General features: G+C 40.6%; 1 protein-coding gene across 3 annotated transcripts in view; it reads right to left on the bottom strand.

Moving 5' to 3' along the window:
• Wasf2 (WASP family member 2) overlaps positions 1–26899 on the bottom strand; it is an 83618-nt gene that overhangs the window by 8691 nt on the left and 48028 nt on the right. For all 3 annotated transcript variants that reach the window (XM_087215470.1, XM_021263149.2, XM_004850716.4), the window contains exons 2-6: positions 11311–11483; positions 5547–5681; positions 4879–5032; positions 2405–2522; positions 1308–1432 (exon numbers count right to left, since the gene is read on the bottom strand). In XM_087215470.1, the coding sequence (XP_087071596.1) occupies positions 1308–1432; positions 2405–2522; positions 4879–5032; positions 5547–5681; positions 11311–11440 (662 nt within the window). In that variant the 5' untranslated portion in view covers positions 11441–11483. The remainder of the gene's footprint in view (positions 1–1307; positions 1433–2404; positions 2523–4878; positions 5033–5546; positions 5682–11310; positions 11484–26899) is intronic.

Here is a 26899-nt window from a genome sequence, read left to right as displayed (position 1 = left end):
ACCTCCTGGACAACAAGAAAATGAGAGGCAAACATCTCATTTTTAGCACTCCTATCCTACAAAAAAAAAGCACACGTAACAGTTGGCTTTTTTTTTTTTTTTTGACAGGGTCTCACTATGTAGTTTGGCTGGTCTTGAACTCACTATGTAACCCAGGCTGTCCTCAAATTTGCAGTGATCCTCCTGTCTCAGCCTCCCTAGTGCTGGGATTACAGGCATGTGCCACCATGCCCAGCATCCTGAACATGTAAGCTTCTGGCCTTAGCGCCACTGAACCTACAATAAGTGCCTGTCTGCAGAGGATAGGTCCATGGAACAAAATGGCCCCCTTTACTGGGAGGTGAAGGAATAAAGGCACCCTCAGGGCTGATTTCTCTGGAGAAAGAAGAGTTCATTTTTTTTCTCACCATCTTCATCACTCTTTAAAACAAATCTCTTAATTCAGGAAGAACAAGTGTCAGAGGTGTCAAGATTTTTAAAAGCCAAGATTTTCATGGTAGAGTTATTCCTAAAAGCAAGAACAACTTGACTCTTTCCTTTTGTTATTCCTAGATACCAGGCTGCTGTGGTTCTCTGATAGCCCAGACACCATGTACTTAGAAGAAAAACCAGTTGATACTCATGCCAAGCAATCACAGTGACTTGGCTTTGAATGTCACACAGGTCAGACACCAGGAAAAGCATCAAGCTAAGCTTTAAAGTAATTTTCCCCCTTTAAACCTCCAGTGTGATTTGGTATTGGGAAATGGGGTCAGACTGACATCTGCCATTTCCCCACAGAGATATATAGCCTCTACAGTGGCCAAGCAACCTTTCTCACACTGACTCTGAGGTCTGCATTCAGCCCCTTGGCCAGCCTCTCTCCCAAGACTGACAAAGGCTGACTGAAAAGTTCCTCTAGGAAGTGCACAATTTTCCTGCCTCGCTTTCCCCACTCCCTTGAAATGCCCAGCTCTTAGGTACAATCTTCAAATTCATGCTTTGGAGCTAAAGGGCTCCTAGGGCCACTTTTCTATTCTTCCCTCTGAGACCCTTAAACTTACTAGTGTCTGGCAGAGTATGGGCATTAGAAGCCATGAGTCTCTGTTCTAGACCATTCCAGTTACATCATTTAAATTGCTGGATCTCTTGATTTATTTAGCAAATTTTAATCACCAGATGGATGCACTAAAAAATGGCTGACTAACAGCAGTATTGATCTAAACCACATAGCCAGACTTCAAGGGGTACAAAAGGTATGATGTGAGAGCTATTACCCTGTTGGCCCCTTTAAAGAATGTTAGAGATGGTACAAAATCATCACCTACCCAGAAGGCTTTTCTTTGGATTCCACAAATTCTTGTCCCATCTTCATTTTCTCCCACTCTTCTTTACGTGTCTTGATTTTACGTGGGTTTACATTCCCTCGATTTGGGTTATCTTTCTTTTCTTTCTATAATAAAAAGAAATAGAAAAGCCTTTGGAAAATATTCTCCAAAGTTCTTCATTAAAATTCCACCCATCTCATGGATGCACTTTTAAGAGATGACTTGCCTGGACAATGCTCAATAATAGCAGAATTTATAGGGCCAGGGATTTAGCTCAGTGGTTCCAGCGCCTGCCTCAAAAGCGCAAGGTCCCGAGTTTGATCCCCGGTACCACAAAAAAAAAAAAAAAAAAGAAGCCATCTAATTCAAATCACCTCCTGGGAAAAACATTTGCTTAGTCCCACACTCAAATATCTCTAGCAACAGGAAACCCACTCCCTCTTGGGTAAGCCTTTCAAGTCCTTGAACAACTCTAATTATCAGGAAGTTAGTAAATAGTTATTTGTTATGCCAGAAAGGTTAGTCAAGAGAGAAGAAAAAGAATGACAGCTGTAGATATGCGACAGATATAAGGAAATAGTTAAAACTGTTAGGTCACACAAACAACACACAGCATCAGGAGTCTGAGGGGAGGGGAGCATCTCCACAAACCAGGACTATCCCCCATCCTGGCCTCACCCAACCAGGAGTGAAGGTGTTAAACGGCTCCTGCTACAAATCAAACTACAGAACCTTGTGCAAGTCTCTAAGAAATGAGCTGCAAAACTGGCAAGGAAGGGACTAGCCTAGCTCAAGTGTCCAGCAGAGTCAGGTGCAAACTGCAAGAGAAATAAATGGTGAATAGAAGTCAATTTCTAAAACTCAGCCTGAATATACTCAACTGTTAATGGCGCTAGGGGGAACAAACACATTTTTGGTGTGACTTATACTTTCATCTTGGTGGTGCTTGGTATGGACACATTTTTAAAGAGTTTTACCTGGCATCCATGCAAGCAGCCACTCAGAATTACTTCACATAAGACTGGCTGGCTTCCTTTTTATCCCCTCTCCACAATCGTGCCTACTGATGTGTAGAAGAGAGGCCCCTTTCCCCTCACCCTATGCTTTCTCTTCTCTTTCATGATATCCTTGGTGTCCTGCAGCATCTTCTCCCTCCAAAGATCAAAGAAGTATGAAGGGTCGGTGTAGAATTTGAGTGCCTCTTTTCCATCATCCCTGGGATAGAAATGAAGACAAGTAGCTGTCAGTACACAGATGAGCTCCCAACCAAATCCAATATTCCAAACACCTACTAGTTAGCAGTTTTTACACCAAAGTATCAAGAAGTTACTCAAATTGATGGGATATTTCCTCTCCCATACCAGCCTCTCAATGCCCTTGAATGGCACTGCTCTACCTCTTAAGAACTTTCACCTCACTTTCAATTCCTGATAGAGGAATTTGCATGGTCAGGGAATAGCAGCAGGGATTCTGATTATTTCTATATGATCTGCATGGCCATAGACAGCTTCCTGAGGTGATCTAAATACTCTGGCATATCAGAGGGGATTTCTGCCATTCCTTCCTCTACCAACTCCACAGAACTCTTTAGGACGTTAGTGCCTTTCCACCCACCTATAACCTGTGCACTCATGTGCATGTTCACAAAGACATAAATGTGTGTATGTATACACTTGTTATTCCTTACATAAAGATAACCTCGCTGCTGCACCTTCTTGTTCCCTTGTACAATAGCTCAGCATCCACTGCCACCCCAACCACAAGGGGGCCACACTAACAGATGACCAGCTCTTTTAAGATCACAATGTTTAATCACCATCTCTTAGTGACTATGACAACAGTACAGAGTAAGCTGGGTGTTACTATAAGGGCTATTTGCCAGGTTTAATGACCCTGACTGGAACCCTCTCCTTTGGCATGGCCAAGCTCCCCACTGTCTAGAAAGCATGTGCTTTCTAAAATTTATTTTAGTATTATTCTGAACTACAAAGAATTGGAAACAATCCTATTCCCTGTCCTCCAATTCTATCAAAATACAGAAAATGCATTTTCAAATCAAACACTAATGATTTTTATATGAAATACTGTTCTGAGTTAGATATACCACTGCTTGTGTCTGTTAGGCCAAGTCCAGATAATTGAGAGGAGATGCTAATTCTGGGATTACATGTTTAAAAGGAAAATACCATTACCTGAAAAATAAAATTCTCAATATCATTTGTTCAGGCTGTCATGCAAACCCTGTATCATATTCCCTACAATATCACCAGGTGTGTGATCCCTTCTTGCCTCACAATCTCAACTAGACCCACAGATTACGAGAGGCAGGCAAGCATGGTGGCACATGCTTGTAGTCCCAGCTACTGAGGAGGCTGAGGCAGAAGGATCACTTGGGCCCAGGAGTTCAATAATTGCTAGCTGGGGCAGTGGAGACCCTTTTAGTGGGTAAGGGGACATGGTACAGAGTCAAAGCTTTGTCCTGCTATGCTTGCTAGCTCCTTTGAAAACCAAGGGGCAGGCCGGGGATTTAGCTCAGTGGTTCTGCCACCTGCCTCGCAAGCTCAAGGACCCAAGTTCGATCCCCGGTACCAAGAAAGAAAGAAAGAAACAAACAAAGAAACAAAGAAAGAAACAAAGAAAGAAAGAACGAATGAACGAACACCAAGGGCCAAGCATAATTTCAATACAGCAATAAGAATAGGCATCATGTACTTTCTCTGTTATCTGTGTGAGAAACTACCAAGTGCCTAATCCTGGCTCCTGAATTAGGCTGGTGTCCTTGAATTTCACATGGGTGTACAGATACACACATTCTGTTTTACAGTATACCTATGTCTGACAGACAACATCTGCCTCCAGCTACCTGTAATTACTTTTTACCTGTGCCAAATCTATTTATGAATACAAGCAAGATAAATATTCACTTTCTGCCCTTGTTCAGTGGTTTTGTGCAAGATGACAACACTACCAAACCACCAGCAGGGAGAGGCTTTAAGTTGTCTATCAGACTACCTTCTTTTTCAAATCCAGCCATAGCAGGGTAGGTCCTGGCAGATGGAAATGTGTACAAAGGATACTCAAAACAAACTGAACGACACTCACTTGGAAGAATGCCAATTATTCCTTAAGCTTTGGAATGGACCCAGAGCAGCCAGTCCATGGGGCTGGCCCCACTAACACGCCCAAACATCTGGTAATCTAGTAGTTTCCAAGTAAGTGGGAGCCTTGCTAGAAAGTTGCCCCTGGGATCCACACTGTAGGACTGCCTTGTAACAAAGTCCTTTTGGTTCCATCATAACTAAATTGCTTGGATGGAATCCAGATGGACCTGGCTCATCCCAAATTAAACTCTGAAGTGTGCAAAGTTACAGTAAACTTTCAATATGTACTATATTCACTATGAATTACAGAAACCAAACAACAGTGCCAACTGCGCTATAAGCAATTCTGGGGCTAGTAGTAAGCTATTTCATACAATTCCATATGATGTAAACAACATCTTTAGCCATTTTAGACAATCTAGTGTTGTTAAACACACGTCAAAAAAAAGGAGAAGCCAGCCAGGCGTTACCTGTAAGGGGTAAGATTATTAAGAGGAGGAGGAGTATCACAGGTACTGTAGGTTTCTAAGATAGGCACTGGGAGAGAGTTTCTATCAAAAAGCTTCTGGTCTTGAACGGTAGAGCTTCTGAAGGCCTTTCGGGTATTGATTCCTTGTAGTGACACTGAGAGAAGATGGAAGGCGTTAGAAAATGGACAACAGGCTATTTGAGCAAACACTGAGTCACACCAGTCGGAGAGGCCTCAGCTGCTGCATTTCTTGGCTGTGGCTGTCTGCAGCCAGGTTTTTTTTCCCTCCCCCTCTGGGGAAGCCCCACAAGGCTGTCAGCAGCCCAGCCATTTCACGACTGAACAAAATGAGGCAACACAAAGGTTTACTATGTGGCCAGATCTAGCAGGCCTCTCCTTAGAATGAATCTTCCAAGTACTTTTATGGTAGCAAAATATGACTGAAGGAGAGGAAGTCTTAGAACAAGGGAATTGGGGGAATGGGAGAAAGGGAGTGTGTAGGGGTATGGTAGAGATAAAAAGGTTTCTTTACACCACTGAGACTTGTGTCATTTCAAAGCAGAACCCCATAGGTCTCTGTGATTTCTCTCCTCTCTTTCATAAATCAGGGGAAAAAATTCTAAGAAACTGCTCAGCAGAGCCTGCAAATGCTGAGCTCAGCTTCCTTACCTTCTTCTTCCTTAGGATCCAGCTGAGTGACTTTAACTTGTAGTCGGTCGACCCTCTCAGCAAGTGAGCTTACCCGAGAGGCAAAGGTTTTTGCCTGAGTAAAGAGCTCTCCAAAAATGTCCTCTGCATTTTTACCTGGGGAGAGAGCAAAGAACCCAAATAACTAGTGCACAGATGTAACAGAAATAGTGAAAAGAAACTGACCACTGAAGATTGCATTCCTCACTCCCAAACACATGCATACACACACACAGGCACGTGAGCACACACATATGCCCTTGGAGATTGAGACATATTTTCCATGGCATGGGCAGTCTGCATATGTTCCATAACTAATAGAGCCTTCCTGGTGAACTGAACAGTCATGAAACTCCAAGGCAGGCTGAATAAAATAAAAAGGTATAATGCAAAAAATTAATCCCAGAAGAACGGGTAACATGTCTACACATCTGCTTGAAGCCTTTAGCCCCCTTGTTATTCTGTAAAGTACCTTGTAAAATGGTTCTGGAAAATAAATTGGGAGAGAACCTACTGGGTGTCTGCAAGTAACAGGATAAATAAGAAATCCTTTCCTCAATGGAACTGAGAAAACCCACTGAATAAGGAAGATGAGTTGTAGTATCTCTTGAGGGGGGCTTGACCGTATAAGTGTCAACATCCCACAACAGATATATAACTTCTTCTTTTTTTTTTTCCAGTACAGGAATTGAACTCAGGACCTTGAGCTTGTGAGGCAGGCACAGCATCACTGAGCTAAATCTCTGGCCCAACACGTAACTTCTTCTGAGTTGAAAAGGTTACTTTATGTTCTATACCCTACAACTTTCAAAGTCTTTGCTCTAGGTTAGAATTCTTCAAATCTACATCTCAGGGAACAAGTGAAAAGCTGAAACTTTCAAGCCTTCCCTGAAAATGGTCTCTTTCTACAATGTCTTGTTTTTCAGCAAAAGAAAAGAGTTCTGTATATTTGACCCTGGTATGCAAGGAGAATTTGCAGTCAAAGAAACATTAGAGCAATGTGACACTACCTCCGTGTTGTCATTCCAAGCCACAAAGCACATTCTTACTAAGAATGAAAAGGGGTGTATACGAATAAATGTACCATCTGAGTTTTTTACTTGCAAGGTAAAGACAGGCAAAAGTGACTGTGTGCCCAACCAAAAGATAATTTTTTTGAGAACTATTTAAAGTTCTCATTTTTTGCTTCTAAACTACATTAATAGTCTGTATGGGGGAGGGGTTGGTCTGAAAGGCCAAAACCACACCCTCAGGGTGAACTGCAGTTCACCTTTCCTATATAACCTCGACAGTAAGGATAAGACCAATCAACTGCATATTTTGAATTGCTGGTAAATTTAGGTCAATAAGAAGTTTCTAATCAAGAAGGGAGCAAGTCCTTGCATACTGAATGGTTCCGTGTTCCAAAGAACTATGGGAAGCTCTGGAGCTCAAAGGACTCAAATTGGCTAACACGCTCCATTTCTGCTCTGCAAGTGAATGATCCTGTTTGATCCTTGTCCATAATATGGCTATGTTCCTATAAAAACTATACTGTATCGGGGGCCGGGGATTTAGCTCAGTGGTTTCGCTGCCTGTGGCGCAAGCCCAAAGACCTGAGTTCAATCCCCGGTACCAAAAAAAAAACAACAAAACTATACTGTATCGGGCTGGGGATTTAGCTCAGTGGTCTCGCTGCCTGCTGCGCAAGTGCAGGGACCCGAGTTTGATCCCTGGTACAAAAAAAAATATATATATATATATATATATACACACACACACACACACACACACATACATACACTGTATCATGCTTGACCAGGTAATGGAAAATTGTATTTGGAAGCTAAAGCAGAGAAATATGCAACATTATGGGTAGAAAATAAACCAGGCTCAGAAATATCCAACTGTTCTAGAGGAAAAGAAAATCCCAAATCAACTTGTCCTTGGATCACCAAGAGAGGACTCGGGACTTCCTACTCCTTAATGAATGCAGGAATAGCAATGGGAATAGTACCTATTCCCTATTAGTTCTATTAGTGTGACGCAGTGGTTTTTCCAGATAAAATCTTATAAAAAATTCTTACATATAAAATTAGTAACATAGAGATCTCTTTTTTGTTGTTGTTGTTACCAGGGATCAAACTCGGGACCTTGTGCTTGCAAGGCAGGCAACAGGGATCTCTTTTTTTAACGGAGAGTGGTGTAGGATGAAGACTTTCCCACTATCTTTTCAACCCAAGCTCTAGGCAGACTCAGAACTGCACTTTGGGGTACTGAGAGTGTGGTTCACTGGTACAGCACTTGCCTAACATGCTCAAAGTTCTGGGTTCCATCCCACCACCACAAAAACACAGACTGAACAACAGAACCTGAAAGGAGTACTGGATTTCAAATTGGAAGATCTGGATTTTATGTCTCAGCTCTATTTATACCTGTATATTCTTATTTTTGGTGCCAGAGATCGAACTCAGGACCTTGTAGTCTTTTTTTTTTTTTGGTACCAGGGATTGAACTCGGGTCCTTGCGCTTGCAAGGCAAGCGATGGAACCACTGAGCTAAATCCCCGGCCCTGGACCTTGTACTCTTGAGCCAGGTGCAGTGCCACTGAGCTAAATCCCCAGCCCATACCTGTATATTCTTTAACAAATCATAATCTCTCAGCCTCAATCTCATCTGTAAACTGGGGAAAATAACTATCTCGACCTCACTAAATTATCATAAAGATTAAGGAGCTAAACATCTTAAATTATCACAGAGATTTCTTCCTTAAATAACTGCTCAGCCATGACAAGACGACTTTTTTTCCTTCCTATACTGGATATTGAACCCAGAGCATTCACAATGAGCTACACTCCCACCCCTTTTTCTATTTTTTATTTTGAGATAGGGTGTTGCTAAATTGCCCAAGCTGGGTTTGAACTTGTGATCCTCCTGCCTTAGAGATTTTCCAAGTGCTGGGATTAGAGGCATGCACCACCATGCCCAGCTAGATGACTTTTAAGAAGATAACTGTCTAAGCCCAGATGAGGTGGTAAATACCTACAGTCTCAGCTGCTCTGGAGGCTGAGACAGGACGAGCTCATTAATTTGAGAACAGCCTGAGCAACAATAGTGAGACCCTGTTTCCAAAAGAGAGAGAGACAGAATGAATCTAAATACCCTAAGCTTTAAGCTTAGAGGAAATTTTAAATATAATTCCAATCAGTGATTTGATAGTTCCCTGTTCTTCAATTGCTAAAAATTAGTACAACCTCTGAAAACAGAAATGTGATATTTAAATAGGAGAAAACCAAAGTGCCTTGATTAGAGTTCAATTTCACTCATTCAGATTATTAAGATAGACCTCAAAATCATCATAAATGCATAACAGACATCATATTTTACAAAAAATTTCAGAGTAGCCTTCAATTTTTTCCCCCCTTAGTAGAGCCCTTCAAAAGAAATGTTAGGGGCCCGGGGATTTAGCTCAGTGGTTCCGGCGCCTGCCTTGCAAGTGCAAGGTCCCGAGTTCGATCCCCAGCACAAGAAAAAAAGAAATGTTAAGGGCCGGGGTTTTAGCTCAGTGGTTTCGCCGCCTGCTGGGCAAGCGCAAGGACCCGAGTTCGATCCCCAGTACCAAAAAAAAAAAAAAAAAAAAAGAAATGTTATATGAAAGCTGAACAGGTAAAACTGATTTTTAAAAATACACAGCTGTTCTCACTGAAGTCTGAGTAAGAGTCCTGTTAGCACATGCTGCCATTCTACCCCAATACAGTCAGAAAACCCAATATCATAGTATGATTTCCTAATGACCCAAGTGGGGGTTCCATCCTCCTGATGGTCACAATACTGATCAAAAGTGCTGGCTGGCCAGCTTTCAAAGAAGTATTTATTTATTTGTCTATTTGTTTTTTGAGGCAGAATCTCACTGTATAGTCCATGTTGGCCTTGAGGTTTTCTGAGCTTTCATTTCTTCATCTGAAAAATGGGAATATGACTTCCTATCTCCATATGTTTACTAAAAAGATAAAATGAGATTATGTTAAGATCCTATCAAAACTTAGCTTTTAGCAGACAAGAAATGTGACTTCCCTGTATGAATAATTCATTGCTGTTTCCCCTGGTAGATTATAAGCTCCTGGAAGGCAGAAAGCATTTATCACTCTATCTTCTCAGCACAGCACATGAAATATGCTCAATACATGTTTAGCAGATGAATAAAGGGTCAGTTCGACCTATAATGTGAGAAAATCTCTGGCCCTCAGATTGGCTTCCTCAAGGCAGGAGTGATCTGAGTACAAGTAGGAGAGTCCAAAACGGCTTCCATCAACACCACCCTGGAAAAACACCTGAGAGGAAGCATAACTCCTGCTGAGTGAGAGTAAGAGGCATCATTAACTAGATGCTCTTTATCCTATGGAGAAGGAATAGTATGTGATCAACTTCCACCCATTTGGCCTTCTCAGGGTGACAGAAGCAGAAATAATGCTTTTAAAAAGCAGTAAGGCTCTCTGCAGCTTTCCTGTACCTCACTGTCAGCTGCACTGCTGTTGCGCTACTGTCAATGTTCCTTTGTATAAGACAGGCACTGCAGGGTTTCATTTCTTCGTGATGCCCCATCCAGGTTTCCCTAAGCCCGGGATCAACCAAGATGGTCCCTGAGCTAGGTGAAGGCTTAGGAATCTGAAACTCCATACATCATCTGGTCACAGAGCTCTGTTTCTTCAGGCTCCTATTTGAAAGGCAGGGCCTATTATTATCTGGGGGAATGCAGGCTATCTTGATATTTGACTGCCTTCACTAAGGGCAGTGATTCGATAGGAGGGGTGAGTGTCTGAAATAATTCACACCAAGATGCTTCTGCTAAGGATGATCACTAAAATGGCATTTTGCTGGAGATGCTTATGAGAGCAAGGGGGGTACTAGACAAATACAGAGCCAATCCAAGCATCTGTCCTTAACGTACCTTGGCATCAAGCAAATAAAGTCAGCTTGATTCAGAATGAAATCTAAACCACATGCATGTACCCCACCCAAGGCAGTCTCATTCATTCTTGGCAATTAAAAGAAAAAAATGTAGTCGTGCTGGCTTTCTTTCAGCTCCAAAACAGACTGGGCTAACCCCCATCTTTCTCCTAGAGAAGAATGGCTTCAGCTACTATTTGTGTCACCATGTTCATGCAGCTTGCAAAACTCCCAATACCCCAGAGACTACAGAAGTAATTTGTACCCTGAACTCGGACCTGGGGGCTTGCAGTACAATTAAATGTGTACCAGGGTAGACAAGTCGGCCAGAATCTGAGTACATGTTTCCTCTACTTTTCTTTGGGAAGAAAGAGGGGAGGGTGTTGAGTAGATAAAGACTATTGGCACATTTGAGACTTCAACAAAGTCAGGCTACATAGAACAGCTCGTGTAATTACAGGCACATTTCCCAACCCAAGACAGTGTTCTGTGAACCTCCCACTTTACACACAGAGAATTCTGCTCTGTCATTCCATCTGCAGTTTTTGCTGCAGCTCTTCCTGCCACCCTTCCCACAGATTTCTTTTGAAGCAGCTGTAGGAGAAGGTAGAGGGAACCTAGAGGGTGGTGGTACATGAAGGGTAGAGGGGAAGAGTCTGTACCAAAAAAGGAACTTTTCTTTGGGAAGGGGGGATGGGATGTACTTTTGCATTACCTTGGGAAGGCAGATGGGGGAGAAATAGGAACAGGGGAGAAGAAAACTAAATAAAGAGCACCAATGAGCCCTGAGGGCAAAGCACAGGCTCTCCAAGGCACTCACTCAGGCTGCCCAGCTGTCGGATGACATTTGCCAGGTCGATGTTGGTCACGCATTCCAGCTCATTTCTAACGCTAGGCAACTTCTGACGGCACAGGTGCCTTGGCTCAATGTTCCTCGTTACTAACGGCATGGTGGACCCGCTTCAGGCAACGTTCTGAATGATGAGAAACAACCTAAAAAAGAAGTAACAGGAAAGTATTACTCAACCACAAATTCCAGCCACACTAGTGTTGTATGAGTCCTTTTTTTTTTCTTTTGGTCTTACTCTGATCTAAAACAGCTTTTTTTTTTTGGTACCGGGGAACGAACTTGGGACCTTGCACTTTTGAGGCAGGCACCGGAACCACTGAGCTAAATCCCCGGCCCTAAAACAGCTTTTAAAAAACCTTTACTCTCCCCGTTTTTTCTTCTTTAACCTCCCCCTCAAGTCTTTTTTCAAGGTTTGCTATTAGCAGACTTGCCATATAAATTTAAAAATTCTGAACTGGTGACTGCTAGTTGAGGTACAGAGGCAGCAGGAAAACCCCAAAGTGACAATTACTGCTCCAACTAAGAATGACCAGAGGCAAGGAGGCATGGTTACCATTCAGCAGACACTGGATGGTAACCTTGGGGTGTCCATAACCAAAACAGATCAGGTTCTAGGGCGCCTACTGTAAGAATCAAAAAGGAGCTTCTGTCATCTGATAATCTCCACAATGAAATCAAGCTGCCAACAGTCATTCCATTGATAAACATCAGGACGATTTCTCCAGTTCTTCCTGGATGGATGACTGTTAATGTACAACTAAATACTAGCTGCCAGTATCTATTAACACTACTAAAGTTTAGTATGTAAATTGACAGAATGAAAGAATATCAAGGAAAATTTTACATGTTCAGTATGTCAAACATGATGCTGAGCCAACTGTGCTGTAAGATTCCCTGGTCCTTTCTCTTCTACTCAACAACTCCCTTTCTCTTCCCATCCGGTTCAATACACCTAGGCCAAAGGGCTCTAGAGATAGCAGGAAGTGTCTGGAGTAGATCTGGAAACTTTTTTTTTTTCTTTTCAGTACTGGGGATCGAATTCGGTTCCTTGTGTTTGCGCAGCAGGCAGCGAAACCACTGGGCTAAATCCCCAGCCCTGGAAACTTTTCAGTTACTCTTTCTTATCCCTAGGATGAGCCCCTTTTCCTAGGAAATCCCCCAGCACTCCAGGCTCATACTGAGCTATTGTTTTAGATTTAAAATTTTCTAACTTTACAGATTTAGGAGGAGGTTTCAATCTCAACAAAATGGGTATGACTGCAGTCAAGGCACACTGGGCTTGTTTTGTTTTCAAATCTTGTGCAACTCAAGAAATCTAGGGCTGGGGATTTAGCTCAGTGGCACCACACCTGCCTCACAAGTGCAAGGTCCTGAGTTCAATCCCTGGTACCAAAAAAAAGAAAGAAATCTGAAATGGCCTAATGGTTTTTGTGCTAGGGAAAATGGCAAATTCACATCAAATGAAAAAAGATAAGGCATAAAGGCAACAAATACAAGTAGTCCCCAATATTATGTCTCTTTAAAAAATAAAGTTTTACTTACATCAAATATTAAAACATCAACTCATCACCAAATAAGTTCACTGTGAATACAAAATGCTTAAGTCAAACTAACCATCATAGATCTTAAAAGTGAACCAACATATTGTCTGATCAAAAGGAAAAAAAAAGCCATCCAAGCTCAAAGAGGGAGTAGAAACCATTGGAACAGACTGCTCCTTGTTATGGACATTCTGATCTGCTACAAGTAAAAATAAAACAGGAAGCCAGCCGCTTGGGGAACAAGATTTCCTGTCACCAACAGCAACAGCCCAAGAACCAAGAGAATCAGCTGTTTGCTTATAACTTTGAACCTCCCTTTAACAGTCACTGTGTGGCAGCTGTGCCTATCTTTGGGGTGCAGAGGTGTTTCCTGAATACTTGTCTACTGTCTTAGGAAATGATTTCCATTCTGCTTCTCTGCTAAGTTCCTCCTTTGACTCGACATGTCTTGTAATATGAACTCCTGACTTTCCAGTCTAACTCTTTCCTTGTTTTGCTTAATGTAAAGAGTATCAGACACTGGGGCCAGGGATTTAGCTCAGTGGTGCCACGCCTGCCTCACAAGCACAAGGTCCTGAGTTTGATCCCCAGTACCCCACCCCCCACAAAGAGTATCAGACACTAAGATGCAATCTTTAGTAACACATGGTGAAAGAGTCTAAATCAGGAAAAGAGGTAGGAGATTACAGATAAAAGAACCTTACAGGACTCTCAGGATGTCCTTAGATTCCCAAATTTCAAAATTTCTGGAAGAACTAGGAATTCTGGGTTTAGCCAGGTAACGAAGTCACCGTGGCTCCACCTATTTCAGTACTGTCTCAGACCACTTTGAAATTCTGTGTTGAAATGATCACTGCCAGCACATTCCGGACTTTCCCTCTGGACATCTAGTGGAAACTGGATCACCAATGACTAGGTAAATGTCACACTGGGGACAAGGGCAATATCTAATATCCAGGTACTTTAACATGTATGTTTTTTCAAGTGTCTTGAGTAATCAGACACAAATGGAGATAATTCTCATCATCTATGTGGAGTTTACCTGGAATCAAACTTTTAATAGTAAGATGGTTTCTTCTTGCCAAAAACCCCAGCTCCACTGGGCATGGTGGTCCATCCTTATACTCCCAGCTACTTGGACAGGAGGACTGTGAGTTCAAAGCTAGCCTGGGCAACTTAACAAGGCCTTGTCTCAAAATAATTTTAGTTTAAAAAATTTTTTACTATGTATTTATTTATTTTTGGTACCAGGGATTGAACTCAGGACCTTCTGCTTGCTGCACCACTGAGCTAAACCCTCAGCCCTTTATTTATTTATTTTTTGGTACAGGAGCTCGAACTCAGGACCTTGCTCTTGTGAGGCAGGCAGGGCGCCACTGAGCTAAATCCCTCCCCCCCCTTTTGAGACAGGGTCTCGCCATGTAGTTCAGGCTGGCCTTGAACTTGCAGCAATCCTCCTGCCTCAGCCTCCTCAGTGCTGGGATTCACAGGTGTGTGTCACCATGCCTGGATCAAAATAAAATTTTTTTTTTGGTACCAAGGATCAAACTTGGGACCTTGCGCTTGTAAGGCAGGCGCTGGAACCACTCAGCTAAATCTCCGGCCCCAAAATAAAATTTTTAAAGGGCTTAAGATGTAGCTCTGTAGTATACTGCTTGCCTAGCATGCACAAAGCCCTGAATTCAATTGGCGCAGGGCGGGGGGGAATGTCGCTGAAGATCACTCAAGAAATAACAATACGTCAATATCCATCAAGACAAAAAGGAAAATATATCTGCTATTTTTAAAAAAGCCATTTAATTTGTTTCTAAGACACCAAAGAGATAAGAGTCCCTGTTATATGGAAATACCTGTGCCATTGCTCATTTTTCTTTTAGATATTTAAGGATTGGCTGTCTTCTGCATAAGAAGTATGGAATTATGCACGATCTGAACCACAATAGTAACTTAACCAAAACAAAGTCCTACATTCCAGTAAAGATAAACTTAGAAAGAGGCAAAGAATCTTCTAGGTTCTTGATTCAATTTAGCTTCAAGCTGTAGAAAATGCATGGGCTCTGGAGTTGAGAAGAATATAGGTTAGTACTTTGATGGACATTTTTTTTTTTTTTTTTAGGTTTTGAGATGATTCTTTCAATTACAATTTACAGAGAAGAAATGTTTATAAATTTATAAATAAACCCAAAATTTATATAGAACTGTTTATGCAATAAGTTTCCTTTAGAGGATTCTAAATTGCAAATCTGCTACATATGACCTTAAATGAAAAATATGATACATTATATTTTGATACTTAAATTGTCCTAAAAGTTATTGAGTGTGAATACTATTAAACCTTTCCCTTCTGTTTATGCTGCTGGCTGAGAATGGAAGAAAAGATCCAAGCTTAAAGTGACTTAGACATTCTTCACATGGTTTTGTGTGACCACCTGAAGAGTATAAAGTCTTTTTCTTTAGAGTTGACTCTGACATCTTACTAATTGTGTGATCTTGGGAAATTTTTCTAGAGACATTGAATAATAAAATTTATAAAATGCCCTCTATAAAGCTTAAAAAAAAAAGGGTATTTATAGTTCCACAGACCACAGGCAAATCTTCCTGTAAAATCAATTCTATTCATTGATAAATATTTAAAAACACTTAACCATGAACATATTATGTAGTAGAATGCAATAGTCACATAAAAAATTTAAAGATAAAACCCTAGATTCCAATGAAATTTGATGGTTTTGCTCCTGAAGTTGCTCCTAGCTATGTTCTTAGACCTCCTGAAAAGGACATTTTCTCCTCCTGTCTTTCATAACTGGGTTCCTCATCTGAACCACAGAACAAAGAAAATAACTAGAGGGACTGTTTTCTCAGTTCTCCTCAAGACTGTACATACTAGCACCATTCTAGATCCATGGAAAAAAATTAAGACAATAGATCTCTAATGGCATTAGGCCTTAATTCTCTTATTGAACTCCAGTTGAGAAAGGTTCCTCCAACATCAGTAGCACTTTACTGGAAAATTTATAGAACACTAGGTGTTGAGGACCCTCTGAATTAAGGAAGTAAAGAATCAAATTTGCACTTTAGACAAATCATTCTAACATAAGCACAGAAGTTATACTGAGGCAAAAGGCTGGTGGAAATAACCAACTGAGAAATTTTGCAGGCTCAGAAGTAGAGAGTACAAACAGAAAGGCCCATCATATCACCATAGCACATATGAACTGAGAAACTACAGACAGGTTGCAGAAGTGACTTTGGCCCTTCAGCCCCATTTATTGCTCTCTCCTTATAGTTTTGTGCAATTATATTCAAAAAGTGATAAAAAGCATGTTTCCTTATAAAAAGTATCATGAAAAGAGTTAAATGTTCATGCTAGTAACAGAAAAAAAAAAAGTGAACTGGGCTGGGGAAATAGCTCAGTGGTAGACTGCCTGCCTAGCATAGGTAAGAGACTGAGTTCTATCTCCAGCATTTGGAAAAAAAAAAAAAAAAAAAGTGACAAGAATCAACAAAAATTGTGGTTCTTAGGTAGAGAAAAACAAGTTAGGGGCCAGGGATTTAACTCAGTGGTTCTGCCATCTGCCTCGCAAGTGCAAGGTCCCAAGTTCGATCCCTGATACCGCCCCGCAAAAAAAGAAAAAACAAGTTAGAGATACACGAAAGAGTAAAGTACCTTGTCTTTATGGAATCAGTAAAGGTCTTTTTCAGACATGCTTTACTTTGATTAAGGAAATTATATGCTACAGTGGTGTTTGTTAATTTGGGGATTTGAGAAGGTCTTACTTTGGGAGATGTTACACAGGAAAGAAGAACTGCTGAGAAGATAAAAGTTACAGGGAAGTAAATTTCAATTTATCTAGTTCTTTTTAATTAAAGCTGTCCTATAATAGAATGAATTTTCCTTAAATGTGGTTATGAGTTTCCCCAGCCTCTAGATGGCTTGCTATCTAACATGTTGAGGGAGAAATTCCAACAGTGTAAGAAGGTATTGGGAGGTCAAACTGGACAACATCATCAGTGCCTCATAAATCAAAATTGTAACTCACTGTCCGGGCTTCAGTTTCCTCATCCATGAAATAAAGGGACTAAGCTAAAAGATCTTTAAAAAGCTTCCTAGCTCTAAAATTTCTGAATTTGCATCTATCTAAGCTGCTTTCATCAGCTCAATTAGCCAACATGCACTTGTATTCTGAACACAAGATCAGAGGCAAGTCTAGGGAGGTGCATTATGGCTATCAATCAGCTCTTGGATCAGATGGGATCTGTAATATCTATAGTGGCCCATAAAATGGGCCATTCTCTTCCTCTCTCCTGAGCCTGTGAAGTTTTCAATTGGTTCCTACCTCCAGCCATCTCTTGCCTCAATATAACTCCTGTGGCTATGTTAAAATGATCTGTCTAATATGCAAGTCTTTATACTCTGGGAGGGTTCCAGACTGATCTGGGAGAGAGCTACCCTAAGAAGTCCAAAGGAAAAACTGGGCTTTTGGACTAATTCCAGACATCCAGGCCAGACCTCGAAGCAGTCTTCATCTTCACTCCTAGCTAGTTTCAGCCTAAGGAAATGAGCCCCGAACAAGACTTGAGATATTCCTTCCTAGCCATGGTCTGCCAGTATACTGACCAGTCTGGACTGTCAGTGCCATGATAGGACTCATACTTGGAAAGGAAAATTAGATGAGGGGCGTGTGTGTGTGTGTGTGTGTGTGTGTGTGTGTGTGTGTGTGTGTGTGTGTGTGTGTGTGTGTTACTATGAGTTGAACCCAGGGCCTTTGCACTGAGCTACATGTTCAGCATTTTAAATTTTTATTTATTTACTTTTTGAGGGAGGAAAGGTTTATGTCTTGTGCCTTTTAAAATTGTGAGACAGTCTTGCTGCTAAATTGTCCAGGTTAATGTGATCCTTGTGATCCTCCTGCCTCATTTCTCCCAGAGTGCTGAGATTACAAGCAGGTGCCACCATGCCCAGCTGAGAGGGTCTTTCAGGTCCTCTCAAAAACTGAGATTTTTGCTGAGTATTGTGGTCCATGCCTGTAATCCCAGCACTCTGGGAGGATGAGACATGAGGGTTATAAATGGAGTTCAGACTGGCCAATTTAGTGAGACCCTGTTTTAAAATTTAAAACAAACAAACAAACAAAAAAGACTGGAGCTCATTGCCATGGCCCTGGGTTCCAGTCCTGCAATAAATAAATAAATAAATAAATAATTTTTTAAAAAGTGAGATTCTTCAACTCTATATATTGCACCAAAAGAAAAATAACAAAAAGGGCAAGCAAATAAGTCTATATACTGGAAGTTACCAGGGAATATTTATGAATCACATTTGGTCAATGTAAAGTCAAAAAGAGACTTTGTTATCTTCCTACTTTTTTAATTCCCACAACTCTGCTCCCAACAGCCTGGGGTGAGGTGGAGTGCTGCAGGAGTAGGGGACAGAGAGAATGTTATAAAGGAAGGAAGGTTGCACGCGAGAGGGAGGAAGGAGACACTCATCTGTACCCTACTCTCTGAACTCCTGTTATCCCTAGGATAGAAGATAGATGACTGCTCATTCTGGCAATGATGCTTATTACTAGCTGTTTATGATAAATAAACAATACTACACGGAGAGCCAAGGTCACTGACAACACCCGCTGGCTTCTATGGTCACATCTAAAAAGCAAGTATATCTGAGCTACAGCAATAACCATCACAACAGAAATGCTTCTCAAGGCAGTTCCTCTTCGAAACATAACCCCAAAATGCTGATCAACAGTAGCTGAGGATGGGAACATGTGGGGATTTGTTTTTGTGGCAAACAGGACTTCTGCTTTCACTTCAGTATTTCCCATTGTTCTCTATTTAATAGCACTTTGGACTGGGGCATATGAGGTTTACTTCGTAGTTTCCTCTTGTAAGACACAAATTTCTTTATGATAAAAAATACAGTTTTGAAAAAGTTGTAATTAAAAAGTACATATTTGGGGCCAGGGATTTAGCTCAGTGGTTTCAACACCTGCTACGCAAGCAGAAGGACCCAAGTTCGATCCCCAGTACCAAAAAATAAAAAAAATTTTAAAAAATAAGAAATACATATTTGGCCTGGAGGTGCAACTCAATGGCAGCTAGCATATTCAAGGCCCTGGGTTCAATCCCCAGTACCAGTAAACAAACAAACCCCACAAAAATATGTGTTCCACAGGATTTAAAGAATTTTAACTGGAAAGCCTAATAACCATGTGACTTCAAAATAACAGACAACACACGGTCTTACTGTAATCTCAGTTGGCATACTAAAATGTTTAAAGTACGAATTTACTGTTGCATATAGCAGTCCTCACTACCATGCAGCAACTACAAGGAGAAATGCTTCATTATAGGCATAAGTACCCACCCACTTCCTGTTGAAACACAGGGTGGAGCTGAACTGACAAATATAACCAGACTCTCCAGACACAAGGAGTTACTGACAAATCAGTTTAAAACAATGTTTGAAACAGCTAGCAGGACAGAAATGGAACTCCTGGTGTGGACAAAGTATGTGACTGTGAGAACCAAGAAAAAGACCTTACTTGTGATCTAAAACCAGATTTCCAATTTTATAAAGGAATGACTCCAATTTTGGACCTGTATTCAATTAAGGAACCTTCTCATCTTGGTTTGGTTTTGGGACAGTAGCTCAGGGACTTCTAGATTCCAGTATCTTACTCCTTAAACATACTGTCTATCAAGATCCATGCATACCTGGTAATTCCAGAGCTTTTTATTCTCTTTTGGGGTGCAATTCCATCTTTTATTCTTATCTTTATTACTCTTCAGGCCCTAATCATACCTCTGCCCTTAAATCTAAAAGTGGGGTGTAACTTTACCTTCAAAATGGTTTTAGTATCAACTTTTCCATAGAAATTTTCTCCATAAGTGACCAAAATTAGGCTCTCTTTTTAGTAGGATCCACCTGATTGTTCACAAGAAAAATCATTTAAATTGTGTGTTGGAAACCTGGGATCTAGTTCTTAGTCTAATGATGACTGGCAACTGGGGATAAAATTTCAATTCATCCCTCTATTTCAGCTGTGAATTAATACTAAAAATGCTCAAGAGGGCTGAGGATATAGCTCAGTGGCACCGAGCCTGCCTGGCAAGCACAAGGTCCTGAGTTCAATCACTGGTACTGGGAAAAAAAATGCTCAAGAGATGCTATATGAAACTGACATATTGTTTGCAAAGTATTTTCAGCTGTTAAAAAAAATTTATTTACATAAAGTATTTCTTGTATCTCTATGTTGGCCCAATTCCCTGTTATGGATCCACTTATTTCATGGGATCTACAGTGTTGTCATTGATGACTTTCAGTTGCAGACACAAGTTCATTTTACTTTCCCATTCTAATATCAATATCTAGCAATCCCCAAATCATCAAAAATGGTATAATGTAAAATGCTTGAAAATACCTATCATCTAAATAAGCTTATTTTTTGATTAAATAAATATAATTAGCAATAATTTTCCTCATAAATGGAGAAAACTTACTCCTAACATTAGTGGGTACCAGATTTCTTTCAGCCATAGTCATCAACTGAGCATTAAATTCACACAGAGGTTTAACATGAAAAACTAAGCTGCTCTAAAAAACAAATGCCCAGTCCCTGCTACCCACACAAGTGGCAAACTTCAACAAATCAAAGGAGTACTAGAAATGTGTCAATAACTCATACAACCCCATGAAGAGTTAAAGTATTCTTCATGTTCAAATGCATGCTTGCTTGCTTGCTTCCTTGTTTGCTTCCTTCCTTCATTTTCCAGTACTGGGAATCAAACTTAGGACCTTGTGCTTGTGAGGCAGGCATGGCACCACTGAGCTAAATCCCCAGCCCTCAAATGCTTCTTTTTTAAAATTTATGGCCAATAGGGCCGGGGATTTAGTGGTTCCACCGCCTGCCTCGCAAGCGCCAAGGTCTCAAGTTCCATCCCCGGTACCAAAGGAAAAAAAAAAATTTACGGTCAATGATAAAAGAACAATCTCTAGTTGGTGGTACCCAAAAATTTGGGACAAGTAACTGATAGGAAGGCAAATCGGAACATGTGTTCAAGACTCCCAGACGAATACAAAGCCACATAGGGACACCCAGTTAGTTTTCATGAAAGGATCTCACTACATTTTACTTTCCTACTTAGAAATGGAGATGATGGTACTAGGATGTAACCTGTTTTTCCTGGCTCTTGCAAATAGCAGTGAGTACTGAGTAGGTTAAATTCCCCATAGACAAGATACTGGAATATCCACTAGTGGATTAGATATAGTGGCAAGCTTAAAAATGAAGGAAGTATGAGATAATCAGCGCCAAACTGCATGTCAGACACTAAGTCTCATTTCATCTTGCCAGCTGTGTAACCATATATTTTAATCTCTATCATGTCTCATTTCACATTTCAGCTTCTCTATGCAGTTACTGCTTTCTCTCTGGGATAGAACAGCCAAAAAAGAAACCAACTTTACACAACTGAGAAAGGCCAGAGAAAAAAGGTTACAGAGCAACAACAACAAAAAAGAAATTCAGCAAAATGTTTTGCTGACAGCTCAGGCCAATATACAAATACTGTGTGGTCATGGAGCAAGTAGAAGCAGCAATACTGAGATGTGACTCTTCATATACTAACCAGAGCAAGAGGAGGGACTTAGCAATCATAATTACATCTGAGCAACAGGCAGGGGAATTATGGAGTACACTGCCATGCAATTCCATATCAATTACTCTACTCTGCTAGATGTAACAAGAATTCATAACCGAAGGGCCGGGGAGTTAGGTCGGGGCACCGCATCTGCTTTGCAAGCGCAAGGTCCTGAGTTCGATCCCCAGTACAGCCAAAAAACGAATTCATACCCGAAAAAGTGTCACATATCCATCTGTCACTAATGGCCAAACCACAAGCAACTAAGAGTCAAGAGCAAGGGGCAGCTGTACATCTACTTCCTCTCACAAGTTCTATTCACCACTCAAAACATGGGATTTATAAGGAAAAGTCCTTGAGCAGAGGGAAAAACAATTATCTGTTTTCTTCCTTCCACCCTGTTTACAAGACAGTTACCAAAGCCCTCAAAATCTAATAAGCAGTGGGGCAGAGGAGCAAGAGCATAAACTTAAGAGACACAGGTGAGCTAGGCGCAGTGATACACGCCTATAGTCTCAACACTCAAGAGGTGGAGGTAAAGAATTGCTTGAGTCCTAGAGCTGGAAATCAGCCTGGGCATCACAGTAAGATCATGTCTCAAAAATTTAAAAAATAGCCAAACGTGGTAAAGCACACCTGTAATTCCAGCACTCGGGAGGCTGAGGCAGGAGAACTGCCCCAAATTCAAGGCCAGCCTGGACTGCACAGCAAGACCCTGTCTCAACACACACACACACACACAACAAAAAAAAATTTTAATAAAAAATCAAGAGAGACCAGAGACAGAGATAGGCAGATAGATACAGGTTTCATTCCACCGTTATCTTAGCTTTGGAACTTTGGCAAGCAGTCTAATCTCTAAGTCTGTTTCCTAACCTGCTAAATTAGTATAACAAGGGGCCGGGGATTTAGCTCAGTGGTTCATTCTTCTGCCTCGCAAGTGAAAGGTCCTGAGTTCGATCCCCGGTACCAACAACAAAAAAATAAACAAATAAATTAGTATAACAACTTGTAATTTGTGAGGTTATTGTAAAGAAAAATGAAATAATGCATGTATAAAATGCTTAGCGGAATGTGCAGCACAGAATAGATGAAATGACAGTAACAGTAAACAGCACCAACAGTGGTGTGTCATGGTGGTAGCATAAAACGGTTAACATCTACCCAGCACTCGCACTGTTCTCATATGTGATTATTAACCATAAGAATACCATCTCTTAATAAGCTTCAGGTTGTATTAATGGTTAACTACTAATTATAGCACCTTTATCAATCAATGAATATTTATCAAGTAGACAATCAAAGACACAAAGAATGGGCCCAAATTGGGCCACATAGTAATTTAGCAAGATCCTGTCTCAAAAAATAAAAGATAAAAAGGGCTGGCGATGTAGCTCAGTACAAAGGTGGCACAGGGTTCAATCCCTAGTTTGGGGGGGGGGGATAAATCTCTTCCCTTCACTCCAAGAGCTTATAATTTAGTTGAGACAGGTAAGACTACACTTAAGTAACAATATAGCAAGTAAATAGAAGTTTAATTATCAAACTGAATGAATATAAGCAATGATGGCAATACAGTATAAAGGAGAAAAGATCACCGTGAAGTGAAGAGACTGAATAGAATTCTTGAAATAAAGATCTGAAATGGGTGGAATAAAGAGAGGAAGTTGTTCCAACTAAGGAAAATCTATGAAACATAAATCTTGAACTTAACCACTAGTCAAAAAAGTCAGAAATTCTAATGGGTTTCTACTGTATTTCATCAAATCTGAGATGCCACTGATTGTAAAATGCATCATGATTCAAGAGATGTGGAAATGTGGGGAAAAGTGTTTATCTCAGCATGAGTGAAAACTTTATTTTTTGTAAAATGAAAGGATAGACAAGATAATCTTTAAAGTTCTTTCCAAATAGGAACAGTGGCACTCGCCTGTAATCCCAGCTACTCGGGAGGCTGAGGCAGGAGGATTGCATGTTGAGAGGTCAGCCTGGGCAATTTTGAGAACCTGTCTCAAAATAAAAATTTTAAAAAGGCTGTTCATTAGTGGTACAGCATTTACCTAGCATGTGCAATCCTCAGTGTACCTTCCCTACCAAAAAAAATTATTTTCTACATAAAAGGCTATGATTCTGTAATTCAGGTTTACAAGAGAATATTTAAATTTTACCAAATCAACACCATGTTAAGAACAAAGATAATTTGGGCCAGGGATTTAGCTCAGTGGTTTTGCCACCTGCTGCACAAGCACAAGGACCCGAGTTCGATCTCCGTACCAAAAAAAAAAAAGAACAAAGATAATAAAGAGACTGAAGCCAGGTGTAGTAGTACATACTTATAGGGAAGTTGAGGTAGGGGGGTCACAAGTTCAAGCCCAGCCTGGGCAACTTACTGACTTAGGAAGACCCTATCTCAAAATAAGAAATAGAAAATTTTAAAACTAGGCAGGGGATGTAGCTCAGTGTGAAGGTCCTGAATTCAGTACTGGATCCAGTACTGCATGGTGCAACCACTGTGGAAATCAGTGTGGAGATTCCTATAAAAAACTAAAACTTGTGGTTTCATTTAACCAGTTATTCCCCTTCTTGGTATCTTCCTGCAAGAACTAAAAACATCATACCACAGCAATATATGCACACCCACGTTTACAGCAGCACAGTTAGTAACAGCTAAATTTTGGAAACAGCCCAAATGACCATCAACTAATGAATGGCCAAAGAAGATGTGTTTTTTTTAAATGCAATGGAGTATTACTCTACCATAAAGAAGGATAAGCTGAAGACATTTCTAGCTAAATGGATGCACCTTGAGACCATACTCTTAAGTGAGATAAATTGGACACATGTTTAAATGCTGCATTCTCTGGTATGAGAAACTGAAAGTATAAATAACGATCAAAATGTATAATAGATATTGGAAAATGGGAAGAAAATGTTCAAATGAGCACAAGGGAAGGAGGAGGGGAAAGGAAGGGACAAGAATAAAAAGAGAATAGAAGGAAAAAATGGAAACAAAACTTTTGTAAATAAGGAGGGGAAGAAAGGTTGAAGGGAGGGGAGGAATTGGAAAAAAGAACCAAGATATATCATGTACAGGTACAAATTCCCTATGATGAATATTATCATTATGCACATCTAAGATGTACCAATAAAAAAGGTTAATACTTTAAAAAAACTCCAGTACTGCAAGAAACAAAAAACCACCCAAACCAAAACATTACTCCACAATTTGTTTTGGTTTTTTTTGGTACCACGGATCAAACTCGGGACCTTGCGCTTGTGAGGCAGGCGCCGGAACCACTGAGCTAAATCCCCGGCCCTCCACAATTTGTGAAGCTAAAGTATCTACCTCCTAATATGTTTTACTTAAACATAGTTATAACAGCTGTCTTAATACTCTTATTTGGGGCTGGGGATTTAGCTCAGTGGCACCACGCCTGCCTCACAAGTGCAAGGTCCTGAGTTCGATCTCCGGTACCCGCCCCCCCCCCCCCATACTCTTATCCGGTAATTCCATCATCTGTCATTTCTGAATTTCTTTTCTACTACTATAACTGATTTTCCTCCTAGTTATGAATCACAGCTTCTGGAACATCTTGTAACTTTTGATGGGATGCTGGACATTATTTTATACGCTTAGTGTCCAACATTGTTGCCTTCAAGAGTGTTGGACTTTGTTCTGGTAGGCAATTAAGCTATTTTTGGTTCAGTTTGATAGTTCTGAGGCTTGTTTTCAAGATTTGTGTGGACAGGTCTAGAGTAATCTTTGGGTATGTTTAGCTCCAGCACTAAAACATGGCCATACTAGGTACCCTAAGTGGGCCATGTGGATTCTACTCTGGAAGGTAGAAACAAACACCTTCCTGCACTGGGAACCAGTTAGCTCATAGCTTCCTGGTCAGTTTCACAAACTGCCTGGAGTTTGATCCTGCAGTGTGTGTATCAGTCAGCAGACTCAAGGAGAACCTATGGAGATTCCTATGCAGAATGATTTTTCTGCATAGCTCTTTCCTCTCCAGAACCCTGCCCGACACCTTCCAGCCCCTTAGCCTCCCTTAAACTACAGTATCTGTCTGCAGTACAGAAGACTGCTTGGGAACCCTAATCCTGACCCATGATTCAAACAAAATATGCATCTGGACAGAGAGATCCAGGGTAATCACAGGGCTCATCTTTACTTCCCTTTTCCCAGTGATCACAGACTTGGGCTTCTTGTTTAAACTAAGAATGATTTCTATTCTAGTTTTGCCTTTTTTTTTTTTTTTTTTTTTTTGGTGGCGCTGGTGGTGGTACTGGGGATTGAACCAAGGACCTTTGCAGTGAGCTCTAGTCCCAGCCCTTTTTTATTTTTATTTTTTTGAGGGAGGGCTTGCTATATAGTGTTGCCCAGGCTGGTCTTGAATTTGCAATCCTCTTGCCTCAGCCTCCTAAATATCTGAGATTACAGGCTTGTGCCACCACCTTGGCAAGGTATTGTTAAAATTCTTTAAGTCACACTGGGGATTTAGCTCAGTGGCTCCGCCCCCTGCCTCACAAGTGCAAGGTCCTGAGTTCGATTCCTGTTACCAAAAATAAATAAATTCTTGAAGTGTGATTAATTTGAATTTCTCTTCAATAAGTATATACCAGGGTATACTTTTAGGAGGGAAAAGATGTCTTGAAATCAAATGAACAGCAAATAAACAGGATATCATCATCATAAGCATGTAACTACTTGAACCATATTTAATTTTTTGAATACTCACTATAAAAAACAACCATAATTTTTCTTTTTTTCCTTTTTATTCACACACACATAATTGTAAAAATTTATGGGGTATAATATGAAGTTTTGATACCTGTACACATTGTGTGATGACCAAATCAGGGTAATTTAACATATCTATCACTTCAAATATTATTTTTTTGTAGTGAAACTTTTAAAACTTTCTAGTTATTTTGAAATGACTGTTAACTAGAGTCATACTATTGGGCAAAACTTAGAAGTTATAATCACAGTGCATAACTTGGCTCACAAAGAAAGTCTTTTACAACTTAAATAGGAATGTATTTTGAAACAAACAGCTGGTTTCAGCCAAACACAAACAGCTCAGCTTCAGTCAATCCCAAGCCCCCAGTGGATCAGACCATGTCCAACCAAGGCAAAGGCCTCAACATAAACTAATCAAGTTTATTACTATGCTTTATTTCTGTGTTCAGTGATAAACGCACATTACCCTTGCTACACAGCAGTGCTCTCTGAACTCCTTTCCATTTGGAGTGCTGTCCGATTCACGAACTGGTCTTTGCTCAAACTGTTAGATTTGACTGCAACTTTTTAAAAAAACACTGTAGGTACCAGAAATGCAAGACACTCCTACTGCATTTTTTTCTCC

The sequence above is a fragment of the Heterocephalus glaber genome, unplaced genomic scaffold (assembly GCF_053883595.1).
Source record: "Heterocephalus glaber isolate CG9 unplaced genomic scaffold, H.glaber_assembly_v1.0 deba00001452, whole genome shotgun sequence".
NCBI lineage: Eukaryota > Metazoa > Chordata > Mammalia > Rodentia > Bathyergidae > Heterocephalus > Heterocephalus glaber.
This window is presented reverse-complemented; position numbering and strand designations above follow the sequence as displayed.